The sequence below is a fragment of the Periplaneta americana genome, chromosome 17, assembly GCF_040183065.1.
Source record: "Periplaneta americana isolate PAMFEO1 chromosome 17, P.americana_PAMFEO1_priV1, whole genome shotgun sequence".
NCBI lineage: Eukaryota > Metazoa > Arthropoda > Insecta > Blattodea > Blattidae > Periplaneta > Periplaneta americana.
Genome location: NC_091133.1, coordinates 35,576,647 through 35,589,318, shown reverse-complemented (window position 1 = coordinate 35,589,318; position 12,672 = coordinate 35,576,647). Strand labels below are relative to the sequence as shown.

At 38.7% G+C, this 12,672-nt stretch overlaps 1 protein-coding gene across 1 annotated transcript in view; it reads right to left on the bottom strand.

Annotated features, from left to right (window-relative positions):
* The window catches only part of LOC138693001 (pecanex-like protein 1), a 78,584-nt gene extending 66,908 nt beyond the window's left edge, over positions 1-11,676 (bottom strand). The window contains exons 1-3 of the mRNA XM_069816499.1: positions 10,266-11,676; positions 8,358-8,505; positions 6,012-6,163 (exon numbers count right to left, since the gene is read on the bottom strand). Coding sequence (XP_069672600.1) covers positions 6,012-6,163; positions 8,358-8,505; positions 10,266-10,273 — 308 coding nt within the window. The 5' untranslated portion in view covers positions 10,274-11,676. The remainder of the gene's footprint in view (positions 1-6,011; positions 6,164-8,357; positions 8,506-10,265) is intronic.
* Positions 11,677-12,672: the final 996 nt, after the last annotated feature.

Below are 12,672 nucleotides of genomic sequence, written 5' to 3'. Positions count from 1 at the left end.
ACCTGCAGTAGTCTTAGTAGGCCTGTCCTTACTTGAACATTCTGAATCCCCGTGGCACCTCGCCGTCACTGCAGGTCTACGCCACCCGCGGATAGGTCTTCGACCGCACCGCCCGCTGGTAGTCCCTCGACCCCTCCGCCCGCAGGTACTCTCTCACCCCCGCTGACCGCTGGTAGTCCCACGCCCCTGCCGTCCACTGATGGTCCTTCGGTGCCGCTGCCCGCTGTTGGATCCTCGATCCCGCCCCGCCATGTTGTAGTAACTACCCGCGCGAAGAGGGATCCCATGTCTGCAGCTCCCCTCCGATTTAGGTGGATTCCGTCTCTTCCGAAGCATCTGTCGTCTATCCAGGAATTTGGATCGACGAAACGCGCACCAAGACACTCGCTACCCACTCGAAAGCTTTATTCACACGACCCACTTTTCTCCAGTTCACATCCCTCCGTCTGACGATTCCACTGATGACAATCCCAGCTGCCGGATATTTCTTCTTCGTTTCCATCACCAAGTCATATATATCTGCCATGATATAATCAACACCTCTTCGCAAATCGTTTGTTCCTACGTGAAGGACGATGTTTTTCGGGTCCCCTCGTTCCTGATTCTCGATCACGCTTTTCATTTCTTTCACTCTAATCCCAGGGTAACACTCCATCGCCAGCTCCGGTTGTAGATTCCCTACGTGTCGAATGATGGAGTCTCCGATGATAACACTTGCTGCACCATGCTTCTTCTTCTCCTCCCTCTCTTCGCCATTTTCCTTTTCCCGTCGCAACAACTTATTTTCTTCCTCCAGAAACTTGATCCATTGCTCCGCCGTCTCTAGCTTCTCCCGTAGCTTCTTCACCTCGTTCCGAAAACCGATGAGCTCCCTGTTGCCTGCCTCGTTCCCGCAGTCCTTGCACAGCCACGTTTCTTCTACTATCTGTTCCCTCTTGATCTTCTGACAAGTCAGATGGAACCACTTCTCGCACTGGTTGCACAGCACGCCTACTCGTAGATTCTTTCTGCAGCTTCCACATTTGATGTTGGTAGCATCGTTGTCGCTTGCAGGTCCTGGATTCAGTTCGATACCACCAATAATTAGTAATATCGCAATCACTATGTGAAAGAAGAGACACTCAGCCAGACCTGCCAAAGCTGTCCCTTTCACGCTCTGCTGCATCCTTGACCTGGCCGCCCAGCCGCCTATCCTTGCCCGGTACAACTCCAACTCACAGCCCATTGTTCTAACCTTTTCTCCGCTGCAAAAAATACGTCCTTCCTCTCCACCGGCCTGAAGGAGACTGCTGATTATAGAGCAGAAGATGATTATAGAAGTAAGCTCGCAAGCTAGGAGAGAACTTTTGAAGACCAAAATCAAATTAGGATGCCAGATCTGTAACGTGCGGGACTACTTAGTGGCTACTAGGTGTTTCAAATGTTCCAGGTTCAATCATAGACAAGGGGATTGCAAGGGTACACAAACATGTCCACTTTGCTCGAAAGATCACACCTTGAAAGAATGCACTGCTTCCAGGAATGAATACAAATGTGTAAACTGTGCTACATATAATAAGTACTGCCGTACCGAAAAGAGCTGCGAGAAACACTCTTCTCTGGATAAGAACTGCCCTAGCTTGCAAGCAGTCCTGGGTAGATATGTGCTAAATATAAACTACTAAATCATGGCTCAACTAAAGAATCTCATAATGAAGCGAACTAAAATGGCGCCTCCATCCATGCACAACAGCACCACATTGCAATGCAATAGGAACTTAAAACCAGAAGCAGAAATCAGATGTATTCAAATCAACTTACAGCACTCCAGAGTTGCAACTGACAACCTAATGAAAATCCAAGAAAATAATACAGATATTATATTTATACAAGAGCCGTACACAATTAAAAATAAAATAGCTGGTATTACAAAAATGTTCAAAATATTTACCTCGGGCGAAGGAAGAAGCCGTGCAGCTATAGTAGTGACTACTGATAAAATTGACGTCCTATTAATAAAACAACTGTTGGACGAAGATACTGTTGTCCTAGATGTAATAGCAGGAAACTTAAGGGTTCTTATCGCAAGTATGTATTTAGATATAAACAATGAATTGGATTCGAGCTTGGAGAAAATGAAGTCAATACTACATCACGCTAAAGGAAGGAGAGTCCTAATACCCATGGATAGCAATTGTAGATCCACATCCTGGCACGACACACTGACAAACACAAGAGGCAGAATTCTTGAAGAATTTCTCATGGGAAATCAGATGCACGTTGTCAATGAAGAGAGTGAAATGACTACCTTTTGGACTAGAAGAGGATCCAGCAATGTTGATTTAACAATAGCCAACAACCAATTGCTAAGAGAAGTTTGTGAGTGGGAAATTAATAGTGAAGAAAGCTGCTCCGACCATAGGATCATCAAATATTCCATAGGTCTGAAGAAAAACAACTACCATGTTATAGATTGTAATCACCAAGGAGTGAAGTATATAGTCAAAGAACACAACTACAAGAAATTTCATGAAAATCTGCTTCGATGGACGGCGATAAAATTTAATCACCCAAACTGGGAACAACAGGCAGAAGAACTTGACAGCATACTATCATCTCATGTAGCTAAAGAAACTGACATTGAAAGTTGCATTGAAATATTTCACGAGGCTTTGAAAGCAGCTTGCAACCGGTCATTTAGGATTAAGCTGGGCTCAAGAAAGACATCAGGAACTAAATCCATCCCTTGGTGGACAGATGACCTCACCTTATTGAGAAAGAAAACGAACGCATTAAGACGGAGGTACCAAAGAACAAGAAACAATGAAGAATTGAGGGAAAAACGTAAAATACAATATATCGAGGGGAAAACAATGTATGAAGCAACAATCAAAAAGGAAAAGTTAAATTCCTGGAAGGAATTCTGCAATATGACTTCATCAGCTAACCCATGGAACGAAGTATACAAATTAGCAACTGGAAAAAGAAGCAACAAGACAACAATGACAACACTTCGCAAGCCTGATGGATCTCTAACAGCTGACATACGTGAAACGATTGAGTACATGTTGGAGTATTTCACACCAGAAGACAGCGAGCAACAAGAAACTGAATACGACAAGCAAATAAGAACACAGTCTCAGAAACCTATAGACACGACTGATGACAAAGGTTTCACCTTAGATGAAGTCAGAAATGCAGTTGAAAATATGAAAAAAAAAAAGCGCCAGGGGAAGACGGGATTACCTGTGAGATTTTTCAACAAACTTTCAAAATATTTCCTAGACTCATAACGACTCTGTACGACGAGTGCTTAAAAAGAGCAGTTTTTCCTAAGATATGGAAAAGGGCGAAAATGGTTCCAATTATAAAACCTGGAAAAGAGAACAGTTTGGAACCATCAAAATTCCGACCTATAAGTCTTCTCAATATCGGCGGAAAGATACTAGAAAAAGTACTAGTAAACAGAATAAATCATCATGTATTCTCTCATGATCTGATGAACAGCAATCAGTATGGCTTCACACCACAAAGAAGCACAATAGATGCTGCAATGGCAGTGAAGGACTTCGTAGAAGAAAGCCTAAAAGCAAGAGAAATTGCAGTCGTCGTAAGCCTAGATGTTAAAGGTGCTTTCGATTCCGCGTGGTGGCCTAGTATCTTACATTCTCTTAAAGAACTCAGATGCCCAAGAAATCTATACAACTTAGTTAAATCCTATTTTAATGAAAGAACTGTAGTAATGACAACCAACAGCATAAAATTAGAAAGAGAAGCCAGTAAAGGCTGCCCACAAGGATCGTGTATTGGGCCGACTCTGTGGAATATTTTGTATAATTCCTTACTGAACCTTAACTTCATGAAACGAACAAAAGCAGTAGCGTTTGCAGACGATTTAATATTAATAATCAAGGCAGACAATGTAGTTGAAGCAGAAAATTACACGAATATAGATATAAAAAAAATATAGATATAAAAAAAATAGCTACATGGGCTGAAAGAACAAAGATAATCTTCAATGAAGAGAAATCTAAGGTAATGTTAATATCGAGAAGGAAACGAAAAGAAAAAAAAAGAAATCAACATCTACCTAAATAACAAACGGCTGGAACAAATCACGAAGATGAAATATTTAGGAATAATTCTCGATGACAAGTTTAAATTCAGTGAACATGTAAACTACGCAGTTGAAAGATGTGCTAAATTAATCCATACTTTATCCAGATCGGCCAAAATAACTTGGGGACTGCAACATAAAGCTCTGAAGACGATATATAAGGGAGCCATACTACCTCTCTTGCTATATGGAGCACCAGTATGGGCTGAAGCGATGAAGTACGATTCTAACAAAGCGAAATATACTAGAGTCCAAAGACTAATCAACATAAGGATATCAAAAGCCTTTCGCACAACATCTCCCGAAGCTCTGTGTATGCTGTCAGGAATAACTCCCATTCCCATAAAAATTGAGGAGTCACTTAAATTATACAACATAATGAAAGGAAGAGAAAACCAAACTTATACCATAGACCGAGAAGTGGAAATCAGAAACTGGCCTCACCCAGCAGACGCTGTCAAGATCAACGAGGGATCAGAAGATAAGGACTACACCCTTCAAATATTCATGGATGGGAGTAAGAGTGAGTATGGAGTTGGAGCAGGTATCGCCATCTTCGTTGGAAATGAACTCACCAACCAGTTAAAATTCAAGCTAAATTATAGATGTTCCAACAATCAAGCCGAGCAGGTAGCAATCATTAAAGCACTGGAAGCAATAGAAACAATTGACATCAGGGACAACAGACCACGCACAGCAGCAATTCTCACAGACAGCAGAATAACAATAGACTCCTTAAAGAACAATCACAACCACAAATATCTTATAGAAGAAATCAGGAAGAAAGTCTTAATTTTGGAGAAAGTAAACTGGACGATAGAATTCTTCTGGATCAAGGCCCACGTCGGAACATACGGTAATGAACTTGCAGATTGACTAGCGAAGGCAGCGGCACAAAACAAGGATGCAGCAATATGTTTTGACAAAATCCCAAAAAGTATAATTCTAAGTGAAATAGAAGAAGGAAAACTAATATGGCAAAAAGAATGGGACGACACCACAAAGGCAGCGATAACAAAATCCTACTTTCCTAATGTAAAAGAGCGGCTTAAGATGGAATTAAATGTTACAGCCATCTTCACGTCAATGGTGACAGGACACAGAATGACTAGAGCCTACCTCCATCGATTCAAGTTACTGGAGAGTGCAACATGTCCGTGTAATAGTGGAGGTCAGACTATAGATCACTTGCTGTATGACTGCACAACATTAAGAAAACAAAGGGGAATTGTATGAAACAGCATCTCGAAGACAGCAAGTTGGCCACCTAACAAATATCAGCTTATAAAATTTCATCTTCAACCATTCATTACCTTCATCAATTCAATAGATTTTGAACAATTGTAGGAATGCATTTATTGCTAGGTTACACATATTTATCATTCAACTTTTATAAAATTACCAATTTGTTAAAAAAAAATAAAACAATTGTAATAATATATTCAAATCATGTATATATACTTTCTTTTCTTTTTATTTAGGTTAAGCCATATATATGTATTTGTATTAATTCTCTATCTTCCTTAGGTAATATCAATGTATCCAAATGTATATTTATCGTAGGAAACTGAAAATCTAAAACATGTAGTATTACTCTGTAATGGAGCATGTTGATATAAAAAAAGAAGAAAAAAAAAAAAAGGGGGTCTGTGCTGCTCTGGGTAAATCTAGTATAACATGACGAAATATTTCCTTATTATTCAAGTCTCCCATTGTATAATAATGACAACAAAGTTATTGACAATGTTTACAATATTTGATACATTTAAACAGAATTTACAATACCAACGAAAATTACTTTACACCCAAACTGCAAGGTTCCCTTTATTACCTTCACTGAACACCAGCCAAACACTTACCTTCATCACCCAAAAACAAAGACCCAACAGCTAAGTAAAAAAATATATGCAAATACCTGAGAGCAAGAAGAGATGGTGTTCCAGACAAAACAGCATTTCTCCACACTGGATCACCTTCGTGTGATATAACCAACTTTTTTTCATGCGAAGAGATGGCCTCATATAATGCTGATGGATCTTCATACTCATCAGGAGACATGAAATGGTCCTAGAAGAAAGTACATTTCGCAATTAATCATTCCAAAAATTTTCTTTCTGTCAAGAGTGCAGAAAAAACCATGAAATTTCAATTCTTTATTGAACATTTCCTTCTAAGTACACAGGCTATTCACAGACGAGATAAGGCAAAACTGGAGCAATAATGAATTGAAAGTAGCAGATGAAACTAAAGTACCCACAAATAAACCTGTCCCACAGTCACTCCATTTCACAAATCTGACTAAGATTTAAATCTTAATGCTTCTGTGAGAAGCCATCTGCTGACAGATGTAACTGAGTTGGTATACATTGGCATTCAAAGATACCTGACTCCAACTAATCGATAATGATCGATAATTTGTTCCTGTAAGTGTGGCTTCTTTAGTTATTATTCTATTAATAGCTGGCGAAGATAAGTCAGTGTCACCAACAGTAAACATTACACATACTCGCATTTTAGAATTCAAAATTTCATCCCTCTGTAATGATTGTAAAAAGCATTAGATTTAGCGGGGAAACTGCTGATACTAATAGTATCACTTATTAAGACCTAGTGGAACCATTTCAAAGTTTGTCAACTTGTTGTATCTTCAGTTCTGACTTATCCCGTGGTTAGGAAGTTCACTTACATGGTCAGAAAATTCTAAGACATATCTTTGAACGCCAGTGTATATCTTTAGCAAAATGATACAATTCTCAGAAAGATTGGGTGAAATTTGTGGTAAACAAAAACGGCATGGGTAGGTTTCTAAGTAAACTTTGTTTTCTCCACCATAATTTAATAATATTTTCATAATTAACAATCTCTACTACTGATAAAGCATTGGAAAACTACTGTGTCATGACAATCATAAAATATTAACTTCATGGGATTCTTGAAGCAAACAGTACCTACACCAATTTCTCATTTCTGATAATCCTACTTGTCTGTGGTGTAATAATCATGATGAAGATCTGGAACACGTTCTTCTATACTGTCCATCCATAAACCACAAAAGAAATAAATTAAAATCATCAGTACCAGTTGCAGAAGACACAGCCCTGCAGTATATATTGACTACACCCCAACTCTGGCTACTAGCAACAGGCATTTATAATGAACACCGATCAAAATATTCCTCATTTCTCATGAAAAACAAAAATTGAATAGACTACAGTGGACTATAGTGGACTTTATGTTGTCAGCAAACAGCTGGATACATTAAAAAGCTTGATTGATTGAAGTAAACAGTTGTTGTTTTCTAATGCCAGGTGTTTGACAATAAAGTCATTTGACCTCTTGCACTCCAATATTTTTCAAAGATATTATCATGACCAGCCACTGAAGCACAGATTTTGAGATGTTCCGAATCCATTTCTTGGTTTGAGTTGCACAATGGACAGTTAGGGGACAGTCCCTTACAACATTCAACCACATGGGAGGCCTACAGATGAAGCATTTATCATAATTTGAAGAAACAAACTGTATGGAGTTTCTAATGCAAAAACAGTCCAATTGAAATGTCTATGGTTGATGCTGTATCACAACGTCTAAAAGTCAGCCATATGGAATTCTTAAAGCAGAAGTTCCATGGAACAAATAATTATGTGTAATGTCTACAATAAAACTGATGTTACATAATAATCTCAACACACGAACTGCATGGGAAAATTACAATGATGTAATATAAACTCATGAAATCATTTCTATGAAATTTTTATAGCTAGCAATTCTATGGAATGTCTACTTAATCTGAAGAAATAAACTCTACGAGAACAAGCCACTACATGAAATATTAACAGTTGATGCAGTATCATAGCCTCAAGAAACTAAGGAATAAATAACTGCATGGAATGTCTACAGTTGATGCTATATAGAACTCAAAAAAACAATTTTATGATATTCCTAAAGCAAACCATCCTACAGCATAAGTAATTACATGAAATATCTAATGTTGACGCTGTATCGTAATCTCAAAATGCACAACTCATGTGATTCCTAACACAAATAGTCACATAGAGCAAATAATTGTATGAAATGCTGTAGTTGATCCCGTATCACGAAAGCCAAGAACTGCATGGGATGCACAGACAAAAAATAGAACTTAACAAATAACAACATAAAATGCCTACAGTTGATCCTGATGCTTGTCATTAGATACGCTTTAAAAAAAAAATTGCAGCAAAATGTTCGTGAACATATTGTGAAGTTTTGGTGATTTTACCTGATGAAGTTTTAGCGACATCCGTACTCCTGGAGCTACCACTCTGCGTAAAAGTTCCATATCAGAAAATATCCACTCATCTCGAACTGAGGTTATGCGGAAATCCCCTTTGAACAGTGCGTGTAATCCATACAAGAAGAATTCCACACTGCAAAAATTATGAGATTCAATAAAAATATAAATCATAAGTGAAACACTGCAATATGATCGGTTGTATTATCTGTGTAAATGATTTCTAACAAAAAATGAAAGATATGCTACGAAGATTCTTACAAGAAAGTTATTTCCAATTCAAAACTGGTAAGTTAATGCACAAAAGGTTCAAAATTACAGTAAAATATACCAGTTTGCAAGTCTGATATTTACTACAATATTTACAGAATAAACAAATTCTAAATGATCAAGAATTCAATTCATAAAAATATATAATAAATGTAGAAGCATGTCTTATCTTATTGTGGTGATTAAGTTCATATTCTAATAATCATCTATGAGGGTCGTTTGAAAAGTTCACAGCCTGACAGAGAAATTAGACTAGGATTATTTTGAAACAATCTTTATTTCTCAACATAATCGCCCCACACTTGGTCCACAGTGTTGCAATACCCTGCTAGTACACAGATTCCTTGAGGTCTGCAAAAAAGCCTTCTGTTGCTGTAACAACCTCTTCATTTGACAAAAATTCTTCCTAATCAAGTAAATTTCGAGCTTTGAGAAAAGAAAGAACTCTGAGTGTACAAGATCTGGTGAATAGGGGACAGGGTGTGGCAACAATTTCAACTGTAGTTTGTGTAGTTTATCAATCATGATTGCAGACGAGTGAGCAGAAGCATTGTCATGACGAAACATTTTCTTCTTGGCCACACCTAGCCTCTTCTCGCAAATTTTCCCTTTCAGTTGCTGCAAGACATTTGAATAATATTATCTGGTTATTGTTCTCCCCTTTGCTAGATAATCAATCATGAATATCCACTTAGAATCCCAGTACACGAACGTCATGACTTTCCCAGCTGAATGAACAGCTTTTGCTTTCTTTGGAGGCAGAAAATCACTGTGCTTCCATTATTTCGACTGCTGTTTTGTCTCTGGTATGTAGTAGTGGACGTATATTTTTCGAATCAAGCCAGACAATCCCTTGAAATTTGACATCGAACATGCTTTTGTTCGAGTTAACGAACGCAGAACCCATCTTGCAGAGAGCATGGACATACGCAAGACATTGCCTAAGGTTTGGCACATCAATTCAATTGAGATATGCATAACCTCGCTAATTTTCAGCACTTTCAATCAACAGTCATTCAACATCATATCGTGGATTTTTTTCTACGATTTCTTTACTTGTTGCTGTTACTGGATGTCCACTGCGAGGATTGTCTTCCACACTCTCTCAACCATGTTTAAATAATGCTGCCCATTTTATCACAGTTGAAAACGCTCGAGTGGATTCCTCCAGTGTAGCATCCATGTCTGCTTTAATTTCTGTTGGACTCGTTCCCTTTTTCACGAAATATTTTTAATGACAGCACTAAGTTCGATATTTTCTATTTTTGCCACATTATTTGGCGCACTAACTACAAAATTACACTACATAAAAGATAGTCAACAGAAAATTATGATTCTTCGTACTTGAAATAACGCAAAATGGCCACTAACAATGGCAGCATTGTTGACACGTTTTCAATGCCTTCTATGTATCAGGCCACGAACTTTTCAAACTCACCTCGTACTTCTATCAATCACGAACACAACTACGCAAAAAAGGGAGGGGGAAAGAGAGGCAAGAAAAATGAAAGAAGAAGGAGAGGGATGGAGAGAGAAAGACGGAGGGGAAGAGAGGGAGGAAGATGAGGGAGAGAAACAGAGTATTGAGGAAAACGTCGAATTACTTAATTTAAAACAGAGCCTTACCTAAACATTGAAATACTACATCCAATGTTGCAAACACACAACACATTAGTGAGCCATAAAGTTTACTGTTTCTATTTTAAGGGAAGAAGTTGAACTAGCACTTAAGGAAATGAAGAATGGGAAAGCAACAGGAGTTGATGGAACCCGCATTGAATTAGTGAAATGTTTGGGGGGAGGCAAGAAGAAAATTCTATCATTATGCAACGAAATATATGAGAAAGGCGAATGGCTTGAAGATTTTACGGAGATAGTATTGCTTCCAATACCGAAGAAAAATAATGCCAAGAAATGTACTGAGTTCAGGATTATCAACCTGATATCGCACTTGGCGAAGATTGTCATGTGCATATTGAATCGACATTTATATTCTAAGATGGAAGAACAGTTGGAAGAAGAGCAGTTTGGCTTCAGGAAGCGAAAAGGTACGAGAAATGCAATTGGACTGCTACAAACCATCACCAAAAGATACTTAGAGAAGAATGAAAAAGTGTATGTAGTATTTGTGTACCTTGAAAAGCTTTTGACAGAGAGGATTAGAATAAACTGTTGGGGATTTTAAAGAAAATAGCTATGGATTGGAAAGAGAGAAGGCTGGTGAGTAATCTTTATATAAAACAAGTCAAAGTCAGGATACCAGAAGATATGTCAGAAGGAAGTGAAATTGGGAGAGGAGTACATTAAGGATATCCTTTATCACCTATCCTGTTCAACATTTACTTGGAGGATTTAGTAAAAAACTGTTTTCAGAACATGGGAGGCATGATAATAGGAGGAAGAAGAATAAAGTGTTGAGATTTGCTGAGTGATATAGCATTGTTAGCAGAAGAGGAGATGATACTTAGGCATATGCTACCGGAGCTAAATGACAGCTGTGAGCAGTATGGAGTTAAGATAAATGCATAAAGGTGCATACACACTTAGCGAACGAACAACGAACGAATGATGAAGCAAAACTTCGTTGTTCATTCGCTGTTTGAAGCGACGTACAAATCATCAGCAAATTGTCAGAAAACGTTCACATTCGCTGATTGTCCGCTATAAAGGCAGACGAAAATATAATTATAGTAAGTGCAGGCCTGTTTCATAAACACAGTAATAATATTACGTAATAGTATTACAGTCATGAAAACAATTTTATTAATCGACTAAATTCTGTTTCATAAACGTTTTGCACGAGTCATAAAATACGTATGTACAGTAGCCAGATGATTTGAGGTTAAGGCTGACAAGCATAACCAAGTTGGTCTGCACTCTACAGCTATTTATATTATTCTCTCTGTTAACAGTTGTTGAATGAAATAAGTCTTGAAGTACTATCTTTAATAGCAACAGCAGAGTAAATCGTAATATGTGTGAAGGTTTGGGAGACAATATAATCCAATAAACTGTTGCCAAGGCGAACTGTCATGGCGGACGCGCGCAAGGCTACTACGTAAATCAAATTAAGCATTATGCATGGGAGCCAACACTACACTCCTTAGCGAGAGGGATGAGAGAAAAGCTGCCATCATGTATTTGAAAAGGTAATAAGTTGTAACTGTATTAAATCGTGGACGTAGTTTACAGACAGAACACCAGAGTCGCAATGACACTATGCTTTCAGCTCAAGATACCCGTACGGCAAAGAACTGTACAACAAACAAATTATTACCCGGGTTCGAACCCCGAATAAATGCAATTACAAAAAATATGTATGAGTATGACAGAAATGCAAATTGTTGCAATGACAGGAAAGCACATAGAGTGGACTGAGAGGACAGAGAATGGACTGAAAGAACAGAGCGTAGACTGAGAGGACATAAAGTGGACTAAGAATTCAGGCAGGGGAATATGAGTACAGAGAGAGTACTGGTTTGACTGTGAGTGAACTGAGAGGAAGCAGATGGGACAGAGAGGGCAGAGAGTGGACTGAGTGCACATAGAGTGGACTGAGAGGACAGAGAGAGGACTCCAAGCTCAGAGAGGGGACTCAGTGGGCAGAAAATGGACTCAGAGGACAGAGAGTGGACTGAGAGGAACCACATTGGACTAAGATGAGAGAGAGAGAGTGGACGGAGAAGAAAGAGTAGACTGACAGAACATAGAGTGGACTGAGAGGACATAGAGTAGAGTGACAATTCAGAGAGTGAACTGGTGGGACTGTGAGCGGACAGAGAAGAACCAGATAGGACTGAGAGGAGAGAGAGAGTGGGCTCAGAGCACATAGAGTGGACTAAGAGCACATGGAGTGGACTGAGAGCACATAGAGTGGACTGAGAGCATATAGAGTGGATTTAGAGCACATAGAGTGGACTGAGAGGACATAGAGTGGACTAAGAGGACATAGAGAGGACTGAGAGGACATAGAGTGGACTAAGAGGACATAGAGTGGACTAAGAGGACATAGAGAGGACTGAGAGGACACAGA